This window comes from Pinus tabuliformis, chromosome J (assembly GCF_031772625.1).
Source record: "Pinus tabuliformis cultivar Carrire ecotype Pingquan chromosome J, CPIR1, whole genome shotgun sequence".
Lineage (NCBI taxonomy): Eukaryota > Viridiplantae > Streptophyta > Pinopsida > Pinales > Pinaceae > Pinus > Pinus tabuliformis.
In genome coordinates, this window is record NC_142295.1 from 1,039,924,081 (window position 1) to 1,039,946,259 (window position 22,179).

General features: G+C 36.5%; 1 protein-coding gene across 2 annotated transcripts in view; it reads right to left on the bottom strand.

Moving 5' to 3' along the window:
* Window positions 1-9,464: 9,464 nt before the first annotated feature.
* Window positions 9,465-22,179, bottom strand: part of LOC149230455 (transcription elongation factor SPT6-like) — a 66,353-nt gene continuing 53,638 nt past the window's right edge. For both annotated transcript variants that reach the window (XM_089378962.1, XM_089378963.1), the window contains exons 16-17: window positions 11,426-11,635; window positions 9,465-11,310 (exon numbers count right to left, since the gene is read on the bottom strand). In XM_089378962.1, coding sequence (XP_089235088.1) covers window positions 9,757-11,310; window positions 11,426-11,635 — 1,764 coding nt within the window. In that variant the 3' untranslated portion in view covers window positions 9,465-9,756. The remainder of the gene's footprint in view (window positions 11,311-11,425; window positions 11,636-22,179) is intronic.

Here is a 22,179-nt window from a genome sequence, read left to right on the forward strand (position 1 = left end):
TAATATTCATATTAATATATTATAATATTAACATAATTAAATTTAATAACTTTGGATTAATACAATATTAAATTTGTTATATTATAATATATACCAGCCTAGATCCATCTTAACTTCAGATCTATCAAGCGCCTAGAGGGATCAAATCTCTCGAGGTGCAAACCTCATTTTTTAGTGCAAAACTTGAGGAAAGGTTTGTTCCTCGAGAGATTTGATCCCTCTCAACGCTTGATAGATCCGGAGTTAAGATGGATCTAGGCTCGTTATGATCATGTAGACGACTTGATGAAGCTTAATATTGCTTGGTAAATGACATTTGTTGACATGACAATAGATAAGGTTTGGTTGACTTGATTGCAGAATATTGATTTGTTTGAGGCAAGGTATATTGATTTGCTTAGTGTTATGATTGTAGAAAGCATTGTATGGTTTGTAACAAGCTCCTTGAGCCTGGAATGTCCGCATGGACAGTTACTGAAGCCCAGAAGTAGTTGCAATTTGAGCCTCTAAGTTGTTCCAAGGTATGCCTTTGATTTTGGTTTTATATGTTAACGATTTATTCTTCACATGTAGCGAACCTCTGATGATCGAGCGTAAAAGGGAGATGGCCACTGAGTTTGAGATGAAAGATCATCCAAAGATATGAGTTTGCATGGATACGTTAATGCATTAGGGGAATTTTGAGGTCTAAAATGGGCCTTCTAAGAAAAATGTACAACCAAAATAAAATTTATAAGAACCAATAGGATTCAAGATGATGATGTCAACCATGGGGGATGATTCCCCATTTTTGTAGTATAAAAAAAGTAAAAATATTAAAAAATGATAAAACTATATTTTCAGCTCGTATTTTCAACTTATCTCCCTAAGGTTTTACTCATTTTAAGCGGGAGTACTCGTTAGATGCAAAAGTTAATTCCTCATCCAAGGAGTACCCATGTTGCATACTTTCGATGGACCCCACTACATGAAAAATGGGAAATACATGAAAAAGTGTGATAGCAATCACGTTTTTTCATGTATTTCTCATTTTTCATATAGCAGGGTCCATCGAAAGTATGCAACATGGGTACTCATTGGATGAAGAATCAAATTTTGCATCCAACGAGTGTTTCCACTCGAAATTTGAGTAAACCCATAGAGAGATAAGTTGAAAAAGTAGTTTTTTCTTTTCTCCCTCTAAAATTTGATGATGTAACCTAATCTTATTTTATTATTTCCACTATTATTTTATAATTTCCTTAGGAGGCCCATTTTAGACCTCAAAATTCCCCTAGTGGAGTGGGCTGGAAACAGAAAGAGCACATATGGTTGCTACTTTAGCTTGGAATCTACAATAGTATCGTGGATGAGTAGGAAATAGAAGTTTGTAGCTTTAAGCGTGACCAAGGTTGAGTACATTGATGCTAGAATGGCTGGTTGGGGCACAGTTTGGTTAATAAATCTCTTTGGAAAGTTGTTTGAGTAGGTTCTAGATATGACAGTGATATATTGTGATAACAAGAGTGGGATTTTATTGACATAGAATCTCGTATGTAGTTAGGACAGAGATATCTTCATAGATTGAGACGATGTTTTTGTATGAGACAAGCTTAGGCTTGTGGTTGTTTCCTCTACGAGAGGGAAGATGGGTAAGCATGGAATGATTGATGTGACCCTCCTGAGTAAGGGTCTGGGTTGATCGAGGACACCGAGTCGGCTCTTCCCCCCTCTTTGAGCTCCCAGGGTGAGGAATTGAGATGTAGGGCTCCTGGGGTTGAGGGATCTATGGACAATAGGGTATCACCCCTACCTGTCACCCATAGGGTCAGAAATGTTGCTCCCTTATCTTAGTCTTTGCAGAGTATACCCCAGTTGGCATATTTCTTTCCCACCCATCTGCGAAATGAGTGCTGGTTGCTTGAGTTAGGCGTGATCCTTACCATTTATGGTAAGTGGCATCCCACTCAAGCTAGAGATGCAAGTGTTTTACCACTCGCTCCTTAGGTTTATGTTGGGAAGATCAGCAAATAACAGGATAGGCGTGATCCTTTCCATTTATGGTAAGTGTATCCCTCCTATTATCGCCAGGCAGTGGGATAGGCGCAATCCTTACCTCTTAAGGTAAGTGGCATCCCTCCTATTGTTTGTGGTTTCTTAGGTCGTAGCATTGGCTCCCTGCTGGCAGATTTTCCCAAGTTGTAGCATTGGCTCCCCACTGGCAAAGTTTCTTAGGTCGTAGTATTGAGCTCCCCACTAACAGATTTTCTCAAGTCATAGGATTGGACTCCCTACTGGCAAAGTTTACTAGGTCATAGCATTGGCTCCCCACTGGCAAGGATTCTCGAGTAACAACATTGGCTTCCCGCTGGCAGTGATTTTGGGCGGTATAAGTGGCTTCCCGATGGATAAAGGGTGGTAGATTGGGCTCCCCTCCAATGTCAAATTATTCTTCTATTAGATTCGAGAGTGTTCAGCATATGAGTAGAGCATAAATGAGCAGGGATGAGAAAGGATGAGCATATATGAGTAGATATGATCAGAGATAAGAAGATAGATGTAGTGACAGAGTTTGTTGACGAGATACATATGATTATCACATGATGCAGTTGGAATTTTCCCCTAGCTGAGAGATAGTGTTAATTTGGCAACTCGGTGACAAATTTCAACTATGGGGCTAGATTCTTTTTTTCAGGAGGACAATTTTGACTATTGAAGCACTTAATCTGGAGAAAGGAAAGTGTATTTTTGAAGAAAAGCCCACAAGTGCACAAAAGGACAAGTCGGCCCTAACAAGAAAATGGGCACCATTGGAAACCCATAAATACAAGTGACTTCAATCTCATTTGATGATCACCAAGCATCTTATCTTCTTCATTGATTGGTTCACACATGTCTAAGGTTGGGTCGCAGAGATTGGTTCGTACGTGTCTGAAATTGCAAGTTCTGAAGCTCACAAGTGTGTTTATGGTTTTTGGTTTCCAATCGCGGGCTTGACACAAGAAAATTTCGGTTACAACAGCATGCATGCATGCTCATGTGGTTGGAGGGCTTCAGTTGCACGCACATACACTATCTGCATGCACTTGTAAACTAGGGTTTCATTTTATTAGTTAACTGCAAAAGTTCGATAGTAGACCGTAGATATTGACAGTTGATCGCAAGCTTCTGAATTAGGGTTTTGATTATTAGTATCATTGGGTTCATCTCTTGGATGTTTTTTAGTTGATTTTGTTGGATAATTTTGAAGTTGAAGATATGGATCATTGTACACTCTCTTTGTTGAAACATTCAATGACAATCTAATAAGAAGAATTTGAAAGGGTTTTCCCCCTTGTGGGGTTTTTCCTTAATCTTCGACCAATCCTAGTGTCTCTATGTGTGAATGTTTTTCTTCTAGTGTTCCTTTATGTTCCACTACATTGTTGATGATATTGTTCTTTCGACATAATTGCATATGTTTTTGAATAATTTTATAATGTTATGGGGTCAATTCAATGTGTAAATAATGAAATGCAAGTATCTAAAGCAAAAAACAATATATCTCTAAGGAAAATTAACTTTTTGGTGATAATAGGTGATATCCCGCGATGAGGATGAGTCGTGGCCCCACGCTAAAAAATTAATGGTTTTGGACCTAATTTAATTTCAACTTGCTCATACTGTGTTTTTAACCTTATGGTATATTAACTTGTAAAACTCCTTGTACGGCCTATATATGTGCATGTATGCATGTAATTTAAATATTCAGCACCATATGGTTTTATACATAATTTATTTTGATTTATTTAAGGTGAATATATATATATATATATATATTATTGATTTATTTAGGTTGGAAATATATATAATATCATATAATGATGATGGTGGTTTGATGTGTGGTATTAATGATTTATTTATTGTATTATTTATATTTATAAAAATAATAATAATAAAATATATACAACTAACTTGTATATAATATAATATATACATATATATAATAATACAATACAATATAATGTAATCTATAATATATGGGAAAAAAATATTATTTGGTTTATTATTATATACAATTTAGATTTATTAATATATAAATAATAATATGGTTTATTATTATATATAATTTAAATTTATTGATATGAAGTTTATTCATATATAATTATTTTATATTTATATAGATTTTTAATATATATCAACATTATTGTACATGTTTTAAATCAAAATTAATATGGCACTCATAGAGCATTATTTTGAGTTTTCATGACACATTAACATGTTGCTACGTCATGATGCCTAGTGACCGAGTGACACATTAACATGTTGCTACGTCATGATGCCTAGTGATCGAGATGATAAAAAATAATTTGAACCACTATTTTTTTCGAACTAGTGGTCAGAATCAGGAAAACCACATAGTTGGAAAGTTGTCGAAGAAACTGCGGTAATGGAGCAATTAAAAATGGAAAATAATTAAAAGCGAAATCATTCAAAAAAAACAAGCCAAAGCAATAAAAAGACAATATTCACAAAAATTATGAGGCCTCTATAAATTTTCTCAAAAATTAAGGGGAGATGTTGAGGCCTCAACAAAAACTAGATACAATTACAGCTCTTTGGTCATTGACGTGTTTCATAGGGCCCTCATACTAGTGGTGGAAAGCACTTTCGAAATAGAAAAAATCCACCAATTATAAATTATATATATATAGGTTTTGCTCAATAATAGAACCCTAACCTGGGATTTGATTAAAAAATACACTATAAGGGCCCTGAAACATGTAGGTTGTTTGACTTAGATTTAGAAATAAATGCACATCTCATCCTTTATTGCCCATTCACTAAGCACGTTTGGATTGAAATCCAAGGACTTAACAAGATTGAAATCAAAATGGCAAGGAGACACAATTGAAGACGTCTTAAGGAACTAGCATAAGGACAAAGAAACAAATACATCAAATCCTCGCCCCTCATCATAGCATCTAAAGTCTAGTTGGGAAGAAACACTTTAAATTTAGAATATCATATGCATGTTTCCTTTATTATAATTAGCACCTCAACGTGCATGGAACTCAAACATAATTATTGGCACTTAAATCCCCTCGGATATTTTTAATGGAGCATCCCAAGAAACTTCACCAAGAATATGGGCAATAATTTTCCTTTCTCAAAATCTTACCCTTAAGTTTCAAAGCCAACATTGATCAATCATCGACCAAATCTAATCTTACTATTTAATATTGAAAAAAGGAATCACCCATCTTCAAGTCTGGGGAAACTCCTTGTGATCTAATGGGTGAAAGGAGATATTGAACTAACAAAATTATAATTACATCTTCTTTTTCGATGTATCAAACATCTACAATCTCCCTTTACTCACATCACTTTTACTCATGCCTATAGGAAAATAGCAAAGATGTTTATAAGCCATTCAATAATGGCCTTAAACTGCAAGGAGGACTTGGGAGATCAAAGAATTTTATTAGAGACCTATTCCTTCTTTTTTCATGATTGTTGGCTTTAGGATTTTGCCCATCTTTGAGATGAATTTATGGACTCATTTATAATGATAACCCATGAATTTTGAAATGCTAAAAGAATCAAACGTTGATTTATGAAGTAGCTTTATTGCTCAATAGTGGTGATTTATGAATTATCTTTTTTGTGGATCATGTACTAAGAAGGGTTTTGTGTAAACCCTCACATATAATTACTGCAAGAAATTTAGATAGATTATTGATTTTCTCATCAACCAATTTTGCTCCAAAATTAAATTTCTTAGTCTTTTCAGTTTGACGTAACAAGACTGATGGAAATGCCATTTACAATATTATGTTCTTCAATTTATCAATTATTAATATATTTCAGTAACTAAAACATTCATATGTATTTCACTAACTAAAAACATTGAAAAAATTAAATTTATCTGATTATTGGATCACTTCAATAAATAAATAAAATCATTGAATTTTATTTATAAATATAATAATGATACAATTTATTTTATAACCATAATAATTACACTTAAATTTATTTCAAAGACAACTATTACACTTTTCCGTAACATATTACATAAGCTCAATTGACTGGCCTCGCCATTGATAACCAAAGAACAAAACAGGCAGCACATTAATCACTTTACTAGGATTTGTAGGGATACTTTTACATGCATTTGTCTATTTATTAAATTTTTCAGTAACATATTACATAAGCTTAATTGACTAGCTCCTCTATTGATATCCAAAGAACAAAACAGGCAGCACATTAATCTCTATTGGGATTTGTAAAAATACTTTTACATGCATTTGCTCTTTCCATGCATTTGTCTAGTTATTACATTTTTCAGTAACATATAACATTAGCTTTTTTACATGCATTTGTCTAGTTATTACATTTTTCAGTAACAAATAACATAAGCTCCAGTGACTAGCCCCTGCATTGATATCCAAAGAACTAAGCTCAAGTGACTAGCCCCTCCATGGATATCCAAAGAACATAAGCTCGAGTGACTAGCCCCTCCATTGATATCCAAAGAACAAAACACAGAGCACATTAATCACACTTTACTAAGATTTGTACAAATACTTTTACATGCATTTGCTCTCCACCAAACAGGATATATTGAAAAACTTGAAAACTTAAATTTATCCAATTATTAAATCACATCAATAAATAAAAACACCATGGCAATTTATTTTATAAACATAATAATTACACAAATTTATTTCAAAGCCAACAATTACCCTCACATATTACACTAGCCACTCTATTGATATCCCAACAACAAATCAAAGCCAACAATTACACTCACATATTACTTGAGCACTAGCCACTCCATTGATATCCCAAGAACAAAACAAACATCTAGTGTAGTGCATGTGTAATAGAGCACATTAATCACAAACATCTAGTGTAGTACATATTAATCACAAACATCTAGTGTAGTGCATGTGTAATAGAGCACATTAATCACTTTATTGGGTCTGTAAACATATTTTTACATGCATTTGCTTGGTGGTATCCAGAGAACAAAACATCTTGTGCATGTGTAAATGCCACTCCATTGATATCCCAAGAACAAAACAAACATCTAGTGTAGTGCATGTGTAGTAGAGCACATTAATCACTTTACTGGGTTTGTAAAGATATTTTTACATGCATTTGCTTGCGGGTATCCAGAGAACAAAACATCTAGTGCATGTCTAAATGAGTATATTAATCACTTTACTTGCGGGTATCCAGAGAACAAAACATCTAGTGCATGTCTAAACGAGTACATTAATCACTTTACTGGACTCTGTAAACATAATTTTACCTGCATTTGCTCTCCACCAATTAGGATATTTTGAAAAGAGTGAATAAATATGCTTTTAAATATAGTGAATCAGTAATTTCATCAGAGTAATTTAAGCAATTTAAGCAAGGTTCAATATCAAACTTCATAATTATCATCAGAGTAATTTAAGCAAGGTTCAAGATCAAACTTCATAATTATCATTATAACGAGAGTATATCCAATAGCCTGTAAGTCAAATATATCATAAATTCTAAACTTGTAGTTCAGTCTAAGACCGAGACGTCTAGTGACCACCAAAAACTAGAGCCAGAATCCCAGACTCCAACAGGACACCTATCCTTCCTGCCTTACTATGACAGTATCAAACTTCATAACTATCATTATAACGCCGAGAGTATATCCAATAGCCTGTAAATCAGATGTATCATAAACTCTGAACTTGTAGTTCAGTCTTAAGACCGAGATGTCTAGAGACCACCAAAAACTAGAGCCAGAAGGCAGAAAGGATAGGTGTCCCATTACAGTCTATGACAGACTATAGATAGGTGTCCTAGATGTCCCATTGGAGTCTGAGATCCCAACTTCAGTTTCCGGTGGTCTCCTTGGAACAATAGGTTTCTGGTGTAATTATTTATTTTCATTTCTTTAGATGTCCCATTGGATCTGAGATCCCAACTTCAATTTCCGGTGGTCTCATTTTCATTTCTTTAGATGTCTAACCATTCGAGTCTGAGATCCCAACTTCAGTTTCCGGTGGTCTCATTTTCATTTCTTTTTCATTCTTTAGATGTCCAACCATTGGAGTCTAAGATCCCAACTTCAGTTTCCGGTGGTCTCATTTTCATTTCTTTAGATGTCTAACCATTCGAGTCTGAGATCCCAACTTCAGTTTCCGGTGGTCTCATTTTCATTTCTTTTTCATTTCTTTAGATGTCCAACCATTGGAGTCTGAGATCCCAACTTCAGTTTCGATGTCCCATTGGAGTCTGAGATCCCAACTTCATTTTCATTTCTTTAGATGTCCCATTGGAGTCTGAGATCCCAACTTCAGTTTCCGGTGGTCTCCTTAAGTTTCTGGTGTAATTATTTATTTAATGGTCTCCTTAAGTTTCTGGTGTAATTATTTATTTAAGTTTCTGGTGTAATTATTTATTTTCATTTCTGTGGTCTCCTTGCAACAATAAGTTTATCGTGTAATTATTCATTTTCATTTCTGGTGTTCTCCTTAGAACAATAAGTGTAATTATTTTCATTTATGATGTAATTATTGAAAAGTATAATTATTATGGTTATAAAATAAATTTTATAATTATTAAATTTATAAACAAATTTCAATGGTGGTTTTATTTATCGGCATTTTTTTAATTAGTGAAGTACCTTCATAATTGGATAAATTCAATAATTATATATATAAAGTGAATAGATTGTTATGGATAAATTCAATAATTATATTAAGTGAATTGTTATTAACACTAATTTATGATATATGAACGATCATTGTTTACACCGTAAATCATCTGATCTATATGAGATATGCCAACGATCATTATTTACACCTTAAATCATCTACTATTTAAGTCGCTTTGGTGGATATTTGAAAGTTTACGAGTCCATGTTAAAAAAATCACTAAATTCTATTCTATCTGTAATTTGTTCATTCTGCAACTGTTTTTCTTCATCTCTTCATCAGAGCATAAAAGTTATGCAGCAAGTTGGAAGCCTTTCATGCAGCAAATCGGAACAATCCAATCCCTTGAACATTAAATTTAAAGTATAAGAGAACAGTTCATCCACGGTGGGCAATATGTTTCACGCAGCAAATGGGAACAATCCAATCCCTTATACATATTTAAAGTATAAGAGAACAGTTCATCCACGGTGGGCAATATGGGTGTGTCACCATTAATATGCAGGTTTCATTACTGGCAGCAACGTAATTATTTTAATGATGTTGAAGTGATATTTGATGGTAAAATAGTTGATAATAAAATAAGTGTGCGTTAATATTCTTTAAAACGATATTGAACTGTAAGGCCCTCAATCCCTGTGCTAACAATTGACCATTTTAGGGATTTGTCCACTATAACGCAAGTGTCTCGGACCAAATTAAACGATCCGTTTGCAGTCATCAAAATCACGTTCTGTAAACATTGTTGCAGTAATATAATTTTAATTTTCTTATTTACCAAAAAAAAACAGCGAACCCTGACAAACAAAATGTACATAAATTTCAAAACCTTTTTATAAGTAAATCATCTAAAAAGAACAGTGTCAAAGTCCATCTCAGTTTTTGAGAGAAGAAGAAACACGTCTTTGAGCAGGGTGACAATACATAAAATTGCTTCAAACGAACACTGCAAAATGAATGCCCAGAAATACTTTTTTATCATCTTTACCCTTGAACTTAAAACTTACAGATCTAAGTCCACACCAAAAACACCAAACTGGGGCATTCAAGTTAATTATATTTACAACAGGCTAACATCGCACTTCTCCCATCAAACCCACCCGCTACCACCAGCATTTGCTTTATGAACTGCTCCGTCACCCCATCCATCTGTCTCTGTTGTCCAACCTTTTGGCGCACTATCAGTTTCCTTTCCTCCACCCATGCCCCAGCTATCAGTTGTGGCCTGTTGAAGCTGGCCCCTGCCTGCTTCAGTACTACCCCAGCCATCAGCTGTAGATTGTCTATGCTGGCCCCTGACTGTTTCAGTGCTACCCCAGCCATCAGCTGTAGCCTGTCTATGCTGGCCCCTGACTGTTTCAGTGCTACCCCAGCCATCAGCTGTAGCCTGTCTATGCTGGCCCATGGCTGCTTCAGTACCACCCCACCCAACGCTAGACTTATCACTGCTCTTGGCAGAATTCATTCTGCCATCATTGTGACCAGCTTTAATTGGGGCATCCCATCCACTGTTTCCACTAATGGGGGGATCTGAATCCCACCCACTAATAACACCCTTTGAAGCAGAGTCCCATCCACCTGCATTATCTTTAGAAGTGGCATCTCGGTCTTTGGCAGCGTTCCAGCCATCACTCAACTTGCCAATATCATGCCCATCATTGCCTTGTTTGCTCCATCCGCTTTCGCCTGAGCTCACGGTCCAACCTCCTCTAGCAGGAGAATCCTGAATCCTGTTGCCTGAATTGCTGCCCCACTCATCAGTTTTCGATGCCCATACATCACCCCCCTGTTGGTTACTAAAGCTTCCACCAGCATCTTTAGCGTCAGGACTTTGACCCCATCTAGTGTTGGTGTTTGACTCGTATGATCCCCTTCCAACACCTCTATCCCTGAAAGTATTTCTTCCCCTTCTATCATCACTCCATCTACCTCTCATACTTCCCCCCCCACCATCGGTCCCGCCCCTACCAAAACCACCTCCTCTTCCTTCATTCCAACCGCCAAACCGACCACCACCCCCTCTTCCTCCACCTCTATCACGACCATGGGGTGGCCTCGGCAAACCACTTGGAGGTCCACCGCTAGCATTATTATGATTAAAATCATTCCCACCTGTCCTTGAACCTGGTGTTGAGGACCTCTCCCAATCTGTACCTGAGTGGCCCTGCCATCCACCGTCCCCTCCCGCACCACTATTTGTGGCAGAACCTCCCCAGCCACTGCCAACAGAACCACCAGAACCACCTCCTCCTGCAGATCCTCCAGGGCCTGGGCTCTTCATGGGAACCATTGCAGCAACAGATCTTATTGGAGGAAGAGAATCATGAACAAGATCATTGATGTGCTTCTGGAAATAAGCAATAAGTTTGTCAAGATTGTCGAACATCCTTTTTCTGAATTTGAAACCTTTAGGATATACCCCCACATATTCATGGTGTGGATTTGTGCCCCTGATATAAGAGAGAATAAATGCACCAGGATGTTCATGTGAAACAGATAAATAATATGGAATTCTTGTTGGATTTTCAAATTTTTCTTTCCGCAACACATCATCAACCTCTGCTTTTGTGCCCCTTCTAAATTTCCTGTAAGCAAGGATTACCTTCAGATTACTCACAAGCGGGTCCACATATCTGTCAATGACCTGCAATTATTCACATTAACAGAGGAACCATAAATTAACTAAAGCTACTAAGAAATTTAAGCATTTTAGACTATAAGCATGTATCATAACCAATGTAATTCTGCATTGGGCAAACCTCGTCAAGATCTTCAAAAGTGTCTTCCCCAATCGATAGTGTTTTCCCGAGACGAAGGTAAGTGGTAAAATCCCTGTGGTCTTTTCCTCCCTCAACAATTTCCTTGTGAGCATAAACTCCATCACAGACTTTCAAAGTTAGTGTCAAATAAGACGGTCCTCGGTAGCTGGGGCGAATCACACTTTCTCCTGCATCCTTGTCCGAAAGGGCCTGGAAGACGAGACCAAATATATTTTAGTGGACATTATTGATAAGTAAATTCAACCTGTTCAGTTTTATACCAAACGTAGTAACAGAAAATCTGAAAGTTATGTTAACAATAAAAACCAAATCAAAACTTATTGCAGATAAAATTGTAAAAGATGAATGCTACAACTCCGATAAATAGAAAAAGACAAATAACGCGCAATGTTGAAAAATCTAGTTCCAAGATTCTATGAAAATAATCATGTAAGTTGGGAGCTGTCTAAATTTACATGTCATTTTTAAGTTAATTTTTCACCATGGGTGCCAAAAATATTGTTTTTGACAAAAAAAGCATTTCGAAGGTTTTTTTTAAATTTTGAATTTTTGACCTATAATATGTGTTAAAACATCTGTACGCCATTCAGATTTAGTAGACGTTACCTGTGAAGACAACATGAAAATTTGTGGCATTACCTGGAGACATTTGGAAACCTTGTTACAGAAGCTGTTGCCTCTATTCAATACTTTTGTTGACAAATTGCTGTAGCTCGCATACTTCCCTGTGGTCTGGAATATATCTCTGTGGCTTTCAGTGCCACTTAGGCTCGATGTATATTATGATGACTTTACATTACTGTGCCTCATATATAACTCGCCTTTGATTCACAGTCTTATGGCTTGTTTACAGCGACTCGTCATAGTACTTGTCTGTGGAGGCTCATATCTAACAACTGTGGGTCGTATACCTTTCTCAATAGCTCGCACACACTCTCTGGCAACACATTGTTCTGTACATTGGCATCAATATTTTTACAATATCTGTGGAGGCTCACATCTAACCAACTGTGGGTCGTATACCTTTCTCAATAGCTCGCACACACTCTGTGGCAACACATTGTTCTGTACATTGGCATTAATATTTTTACAGTTGCATCACCTGTGGTGGCATCCCTATACACTAGTTATCAGCACCTCATATCACAATATTATCATTACAATAGTTTTCCCTATGGCTTACATTGTAATGACTCACAGGCTTGCATTCCTTTGAGATTCTCATTAATGTTTCTATGGCTCACTTGTGGTTTATGGATCGGTTCATATCTCTATGGCTACCTTCTGTTTGATGGATCGCTTTATTGTTAAGGCTTGTATTATATAATGGCTCACTCCATAATGGTTCGTTCATACTATTGTGGCTCGGAACAGTGGCTTGTAGATCCTATCAAAGGCTCGTAATATTTTCTATATTTTCTGTGGCACATTCTTTGTGGATCACACTGCCATAATATGAAGATAGACCATGCAAAGGAATGTTGACCCCAGAGGGTGCAAGCAGCAAGATTTTGAAGAATGCTGCATCTTGACTAAAAGCTATTGTGATTCGGAAATTCTGATAATGTTGGGATATGGTTTGGCTTCCTGAAAAGACTTATTGCATGAGTATGTGAAGAGACTTAAAAGATAGATTGATTGATGATATTATACCTGTTGTTGTTTGATTCGATTTGGGAGCACATGTATTGAGTGGATGACACTGATGATGGCATGGAAGAGCTTCAAGACCGAACATTGATGCAAGGATGGAAAGCATGTGCTAGCAGCTATGAGAAAGTTTGGCTCCTTGAAGATGATAGGTGAACCATTTGATGACAAGATCTAGATGAAGATTTGGGAGCACATGGATTGAGTGGATGACACTGATGATGGATTCGAAGGGCATGAAGACCGAATATTGATGCAAGGATGGAATATTGATGCAAGGATGGAAGGCATGTGCTAGCAGCTATGAGAAAGTTTGGCTCCTTGAAGATGATAGGTGAACCATTTGATGACAAGATCTAGAAGTTTGATATGATGTGCTGCTGTTAGGAGCCGATAAACCCTGTCATGAGGAGAGAATACAAAAGAATTTGGCTCCAAAGGAAAGGTCGAAGCCCAGGTATGATGTAATGCGACAAAGGAGCCCTCTATCTACAACTATATCTCCACAGAAAAACAAGTAGCTGATGTATTGATAAGTATGAGACAAGCTAAGGCTTGTGATTATGTCTCCCTGATTGTGAGGGAGGAAGGATTTCCTCCCTGGCGGATAGGGAATGATAGGGAGTGATAGAGGACGCCGTATTCTCCATGTGTATTCTCCATGTGTCATGCATTAGGCCAGGACTAACAGTGGTACATCTAGTGAAAGCACTGGTAGGGAGAATGGAAGATTGGATAAGCATTTGGGACTGGTACTCCTTAAGGATTGAAAATCCAAGATAGTAGTAGTCTCGTCGATAAATATTGTTTGAGGATAGAGCAGGGTATCCAAGATGGCAAAATAAGAGTCCTCATAAAAGACAGATATTCTTTGAGGATTGGGAATCCAAGATAAGAATAGTCCTGGAAGGGCATACTTGGTGAACATCTGAATGGGGTATATGTCTTGAGAGGTTGTGGTGTTGGTGTCCAAATGTATGCCTCCCATCATGTGCTCTAATCTAGTGGAGAGTTAGAGCTTGTTAGTCAAGGTCTTGCTATATTGCAATTTGACAATGCTAGTTATGATGTTGATGCTTAAAGGTGGCTTATCAATCCGACTCTTCTTATGATAATATTTCAGTTTGAAAGTATCCTTGTACCATTGTGTAATTATGAATACCTCCCTGGTTAAGGAGTGTTGGAAAATGTAACTAGTTTTAATTTTCATAATGATCGTTCTTCCATACTTGGTGAACATCTGAATGGGGTATATGTCTTGAGAGGTTGTGGTGTTGGTGTCCAAATGTATGCCTCCCATCATGTGCTCTAATCTAGTGGAGAGTTAGAGCTTGTTAGTCAAGGTCTTGCTATATTGCAATTTGACAATGCTAGTTATGATGTTGATGCTTAAAGGTGGCTTATCAATCTGACTCTTCTTATGATAATGTTTCAGTTTGAAAGTATCCTTGTACCATTGTGTAATTATGAATACCTCCCTCGTTAAGGAGTGTTGGAAAATGTAACTAGTTTTAATTTTCATAATGATCGTTATACTTTTGTCATTGTATATTTTATGTAAAAAGCAAGAAAAAAGAAAAAAAAAATTATTATTATTATTTTGTTAGTTAAGCATGTTCTTCATGCTTCAGGGATTTGTAGAGTCAAAGAGTCAAAGTCCTAATTGGACTTCTTGTAAAGAAAAAGGAAAAGAATTTTTGAAAATGTAATTTGGGTAATTTTCATCTCAAGAAGCCAAGTCAGCACTCCACTCCTAGACGACAGGGCAGCTCACTCAATAGATGTGACATTTCGCATTAGAGAACAACTACATAGATCCTCCTCTAATTCGATGCATTTTCTCTGACCTTGAGAATGACAATTTGCACGTGTGTGGGCATAAATTCAAAAACGCATGACAGCCTGTCCAAACTTGATGATCTTTAAGTCGATTTTGGTCCTCTCTTAAAGAGGAATTCAATGCAATCATCATCTCCATCAAATGAGCTGTCCAAAGTGGAAATTGGCCCTAGTTGCCAATTTTAACATTGACCCTATATGCCACAAAAAATATTGGTAAGTTAAAGCATTCATATTCTATCCTCCATCACTTTATTTCCTTTAAAATCCTTTAAACCGTTTTGTTTAGGCTTACTCTAAAAAGGATTACCTGGTAATCCCTTGATAGTGTGTGATTGGGGAGCTTCCATTTGAACTCAAATCCTAGAATTACCAATCCTATCCTAGGGAGAACCCCCCTTGAGTTGGAGGAGAGTTAGCCATAAGTGGAAAAATGTTGGTGAGGTGACAATGGGCCCCTTTGAGGTGCACAAGGTCACAGGGTCTCGCATTTGAGCTTTTGGAATTTATATCAAGAAGGGCAAGATTTTTTGTAACAATACCAAAACTCATAAACTATTAACATAAAAAATCAATCTTGTATCATTGAGTAAGTTATAAATAATAAACATGAAAATCGATATGTTGTATAATTGAGAAGACTATAAATAATAAAAAAAGCAAACGCAACCTTATCTAAGAAGATAATCCACTTTTCTTTTTGAAATATTTTACAATAGTAAACAAATAAAGTAGCAGCAAAACTCTTACCAACATAAAATATGATGACCTGGGAAAACATATCCCCACATCCCCGGGGAAAGGGAAACTCGGAGAGACAAGGGGGGAAACATTTCCCAAATGTGGGGAATTTGTTCCCCCACAAAGGGGTGCTTGGGCATCCCCAAGGGGGGGAGTGCCCCCTTGAATTTTATTTGAAAACAATAATTTATAAGTGGGGAAGCCATTTTATTTGAAAACAATAATTTATAAGTGGGGAAGCCATTTTATTTTAAAACAATAATTTATAAGTGGGGAAGCCTAATATTCAACCCTAGAGCCCTACTAATGCTATGTAATTAATGGTAATGTTAGCAAAACTCTTACCAACATAAAATATGATGACCTGGGAAAACATATCCCCACATCCCCAGGGAAAGGGAAACTCGGAGAGACAAAGGGGGAAACATTTCCCAAATGTGGGGAATTTGTTCCCCCACAAAGGGGTGCTTGGGCATCCCCCAAGGGGGGGAGTGCCCCCTTGAATTTTATTTGAAAACAATAATTTATAAGTGGGGAAGCCTAATATTCAACCCTAGAGCCCTACTAATGCTATGTAATTAATGGTAATGTTAAATTCTTAAAGTAAAAGTTGTAGTCTCCTTTACTTAAATTTTTAACATTACCATTAATTGTCTTAAATTTTTAAGATTACCATTAATTGTCTGAAAATGTTTAATAGTGGTACTAACCTCATTGGATTTAAATTTTTAAGATTACCATTAATTGTCTGAAAATGTTTAATAGTGGTACTAACCTCATTGGATTTCAAATGAAGAATTTTAGATCCCACTAAAAATCTAGCAAACTTAACAATTTTCAGAATTTGGAGGGATTGCAACATTTCCATTGGATTCTATCATGTATGAGGGTATGGAACTAAATGAGCACCAAGCCCTCTATGTACCTCAATGTTAGTGGCACTGATTATTGAACTCATCTATCATGTATAACTAAAACCAAATATCAACAAGACATGTTAGGCTGTGTCTATGTTGTTTTAATGCTTAGAGGGTGATATTGATGATAAGAATCACAATATAAAAAATGATTTTGATGATATGTAGGTACTTGTTGTAACATGAATTTTTTTGGACTATGGAGGCCTTCTAGAACCTCTTTGTTGATGTACGTTTGGTTCATATATGGATTGCACTCAGTGTTATTTTGGTTATATGAACCTGGCTATATAAGCAGGAAATTTCGCATAATTTCGTATAATGGTTTGGATTCATATGGATGCACGTGAATATTTACAGTTTTTTTCAAAATTTGAATATTTATGTATTTTTTCAAAATTTGAATATTTATGTATTTTTTCATCAACCAGTTTTTGGTCGAGTTTTCCAATTCTCAATTTTAGGGTCAGCCAGTTCAATCACCAATTTGGTTTTGCTAAAATTGGTTCATTGTCCATTGTTCGAATAATTTTTGAGTCTGGACTTTAGATACTAATGACCTTTGACCAAGTCTTTGACTCGTCGCATTTTACTACTTTTGAGTTTGAGCAATTTCAATTTACTTTTCTAATCATAAAACTTTAATATCCATTATTTTATTTAGTATTAATCAAATTCTAGAGTAATAAATGATGAATTTAAATCGATGTAGACAATATTTTATTTGTTCTATTTCATTGAATCAGTTATGATGTATGAAATAATGTATTTCATTATTGAATTTGAATCCTTAGGTAACCTGTCGATAACTCACATTTTTGTTGGGATACACCTAAGAGAAAGGCTAGATGCTAATTCGCTCCTCCAAAAAGAAATTATACAATCTTTGGATTATATGAGGGTACCTTTCAGTTTCCATTAGTTCAAGAATGTTGTGTGCCCTTCAAATGCCATTAGTTCAAGAATGTTGTGTGCCTTTTAGTTGCAGGGTGCTCCTACTACCGGTGTTTCTAAGGGCCCTAGGAGAAGGGAGCTCCTACTATGGGGGGTTTCTAAGACCCTGGATTGGGATACGCAAGGGTTCCTACAAGGGAGGTTTCTAAGGCACCTAGTCCAAGGGATATACCCAAGGAGAATCTGAGGAAAAGATACTTTATTGTTTATATGTACAAATACACAATGTAGGGATTGGTACCATTTATAGTGATCAAACAAAAAGAGAGGGAACGATATATTTTCATCCATGAACGATACCTTTCCAATTTATGGACCAAATGGCATATTATTTTCAAAAATACACCTATTAGAAGGTGAAGTGATGCTCTTAACAATCCCCTCTTACGCAAATGAGGAATCAATATATCCTCAGCCCTAGGAGAAGGGAGCTCCTACTATGGGGGGTTTCTAAGGCCCTGGATTGGGATACGCAAGGGTTCCTACAAGGGAGGTTTCTAAGGCACCTAGTCCAACGGATATACCCAAGGAGAATCTGAGGAAAAGAGACTTTATTGTTTGTATGTACAAATACACAATGTAGGGATTGGTACCATTTATAGTGATCAAACAAAAAGAGAGGGAACGATATATTTTCATCCATGAACGATACCTTTCCAATTTATGGACCAAATGGCATATTATTTTCAAAAATACACCTATTAGAAGGTGAAGTGATGCTCTTAACAATCCCCTCTTACGCAAATGAGGAATCAATATATCCTCGTCCCTTTGTTCGTTCATGAATGATACCTTTGCAATTTATGGACCAGATGGGATATAATTTTTTATGGTGAAGTGATGCTCTTAACAATCCCCTCTTACGCAAATGAGGAATCAATATATCCTCGTCCCTTTGTTCGTTCATGAATGATACCTTTGCAATTTATGGACCAGATGGGATATAATTTTTTATGAAAAATATAATTTTTCATAACGCTGGAGGTAAACATGGTGACATTTTTGAAAAACCAATGCTTCATCAATATTACCCACCAAATAAAAAGACCAAATCACCACCTTCCCAGGTTAGGCTGGAGGTAAACATGGTGACATTTTTGAAAAGCCAATGCTTCATCAATATTACCCACCAAATAAAAAGACCAAATCACCACCTTCCCAGGTTAGGCTGGTACTCGTTATTGCACCACGAGTTGTCGAACCAGGTGTTAAAGCATGAGTGTTTTATATCCATTGGGCAAAGATAGGTTGTTATTGTATAGCAGTATCTGAGAACACATCTTGAGGGCATCCTAGAGTGCTCATAGTATCATTATAAATATACAGACCTATCCATATATGAACTAACGAGTGAATTATTTGGTCATTCACATAGGTTTTTGATCCCTCTCATTCGTCAATTAGATTGGTAGGATTCTATTTAACAGTTCATATTGAGTAACCTCGCATTCCACTTCGATCATATATATCCTCAATATTTATTTGCAATATGGGTTGCTAACTCAATGGTAGAGTACTCGACTTTTGAGAGTGACAAAGATATTTTACACCTCTAAACAACATCATTGTTGGAAAGGTTGTAATGGAGGAGGAATTATTATTGCAAGACACAGGGGAACCTTTGGAGGAAGATCATGTTGGTGGAGAATCAGACAACACCAAAGAAGTTTGCAAGAGAGTTTGGATGGTGTTGGAAATGTTAGAGATCTTAAGGTTTCTTTTGGAAGAGGATTTTCTTGCTTCAAACTCATTTTGGAAACCTAGGTTTTGTTTTTAGTGAGATCATGCTTGGTATTTTGCACTCCGGTCAACCAATTATGCCTGATAACCCATCTTTAAAACCTATTTTTTGGGCTAAGTGCAATCTGATGGTTCTAGTATATATTTCCTGCAACTACAAAAAGAGGGTTTTCAGGCAACTAGGGTGGGGGGATTGTTCTACGAGGTTTGTGTCAATTAGATACCAAGGCCTCTGAAGTGGTGAAAGTAGTGAATAAGTGGGAAAAATCACATATATCCTTAGCCCAAGAAAAGGCCCATGTTGAAGTCTAATCAATGAACAACTATCCATCCCAAGTTCATGTTCCTCATAGTCTGCCTAATTAAACTATCCATCCCAATTTCATGTTCCTCCTAATCCGTCTGATTAAACTATAGAGGATTAAGCTAGATCAAAGGGGCCTAGATTTCTTGCATGCTTTAACTCATGGTCCTTTGAATTTGGTTTGGGATTATCTGTTTACTCCCAGGTGTTGGGGAAGGACATATCAATCCTCAAAAATTATGGGCCATGCCATGACAATTTCCTTCGGGGAAACTTTCTTTGAGTTGGGTTTCCTAGGTCTTGAAAATCTGATAGTGGGAAGGAATTTAAACTTCTTCCGAGGAAATCCTGAAATTTGGGAAGAGGTTTTAGTGGACCCTCTCAGTGTTTATCTTAATAAGGAGATTGCATGATCATGTGTTCATAAACGTGGATCCTGTCAAACTAAAGCCAACTTGGAGGAATATGAGAGTGGGGGCTCACAAAATATCAAACAGATTGGATTAGTTCCTCTTGTTAAAGGCTTTATTGATCGATGATGTGAGGATAAGGCAATGGATGGGAACAAGTGGAGAGTCGAACCACTTTACCATTGTTTTGTAAATGGAAGCTATGCGGAAGGTGTTCAAGCCACTTTAGATTTAACCCAGTTGGAGAATGAATTATTTGTGTGTAATAAGAAGCTAGTGGACTTTTTACAATTGTCAGAGTAAGGAATTCACTACCAATCAACTTGAAGTGAATTTAAATAGGTTAGAATTTTTGTAGCAAAGTGGAGTTATGAAAAAAAAACAGTTGATAATAGAGAGCTAAGAGAAGCGGGCACAGAATTGGAGGATCTACATCACCAAGACTTTGCAATATACTCTAGTGAGGCTATCAAGATTCAAATGTAGGGTTACATTTTTGGAAAAAAAATATAAGACGGAATTGTTGGATGGCAAATGTTGGAAATATGGTAGGCATGGTCGGCATTGTCATCTTGGAAAGAAATTGGAAACTTGAATTTTTAAATTTCTGCCTCCAAATATTTCAAGTTGGCCTCATTGTTTGGGTCGGTTGGGCCTCTTTAAGGCACCTATTCGACCCCCCTATTGGAGGTATATATATGCAAGCCCCCATCCTTACTTGGGCATCGATCTATCTCCAAAAGAAGCTTTGTTCCAACGAAGAAAGGAAGCAAGGAGGGGGCCGAAAATCACAAGGGACTTGATAAATGGTGGATACTCTTGTTTTTGGTCGGCGATTATGGTTTTGTTTTTTTCTGGATGTATTTGATGAATTTAACTCTCTCTCTCTCTCTCTCTTGTAAAGAAAGACTTTTTTGGGTTTTCCCCTTGTGGGTTTTGCTGGATGTATTTGATGAATTTAACTCTCTCTCTCTCTCTTGTAAAGAAAGACTTTTTTGGGTTTTCCCCTTGTGGGTTTTTCTGGATGTATTTGATGAATTTAACTCTCTCTCTCTCTCTCTCTTGTAAAGAAAGACTTTTTTGGGTTTTCCCTTGTGGGTTTTGCCTTGGCCTCGGGCCTAATTTCCGTGTCTCTTGTCTCATTGTCTCATGTTTATGTCTATTGTTCTTTCATGTTTATTGGTTGATATTTTTCTTTTGTATAATTGGTTAATGATATTTATTGAATGCAACGTGGAACTGATGTTAACTAATCATTGGAAGTAGTTATCTGTTGAAGAAAAATTTAATTCTAGCATGTGCCCTAGAAAATCAACATGGTATTAGAGCTATGGAAGATCAAAGAGCAGTTTGAAGGCAAGCAAAGGTTTGGACAAGTCCTAGTTATCTCTGAGATTTACACTAAATTGTCTCTGTATAAAAATGAGGACTGAATTCCTCAAATTGATACGTTGGTACTTGAGGTGGTAGGTTGAGTTAAGGCCAAATTTTATTCAAAATAGTGAAGGATTCCAAGGAAAGTCAAGTCTGAATTCATCTCTATGTTGAAGCTACTAGATTTAAGGCATCCGAAATTTTGTGAAATTATTCTAGCCTCAGCTTCTATCCCTTTGATCTAAGACACCATTCTCTATAGCATTTATATTTTGCTATCCAGGCATCCTTGTGGTATTTATACTCTGTTATGCAAACATTTATACTATTCTCTGTGGCATTTTATGTGAGTTTTGTATGTGTGAATCCTGTGGCTCCAAAGGCACGTATCTCCTATGAAAAATTGCAAGCTTTGAGGCATAAGTAATGTGAAGTCTATATCTAGACATTATTGACGATTTGTTCAACGATCGGGTGTGCATGGAAAGATTGATCAAGAAATTGTCATATGCTTCAATGGAGGAACTCGACTCACAGGATTACAGCTCGGACTCATGTTGCAAGATCGCATCTTGTAAGTTGAGTATATGTCGGGTAATGGTTTGTTCATCGTTCTAGTTTGAAGTTTATCTGGTTATGTTCTGGTCACATCTAGTGGCATTATTCCAAGTTAGATACCAGTATCAAGTCATGTGATTCACTGTTCCACAACTAGTTTGGTTATAATACTTAGAGCCGACACATCACAACACCAAATGGGAGCACGATATTGGGTCCAAGTTATACTAATCCAAGCAGAATTCG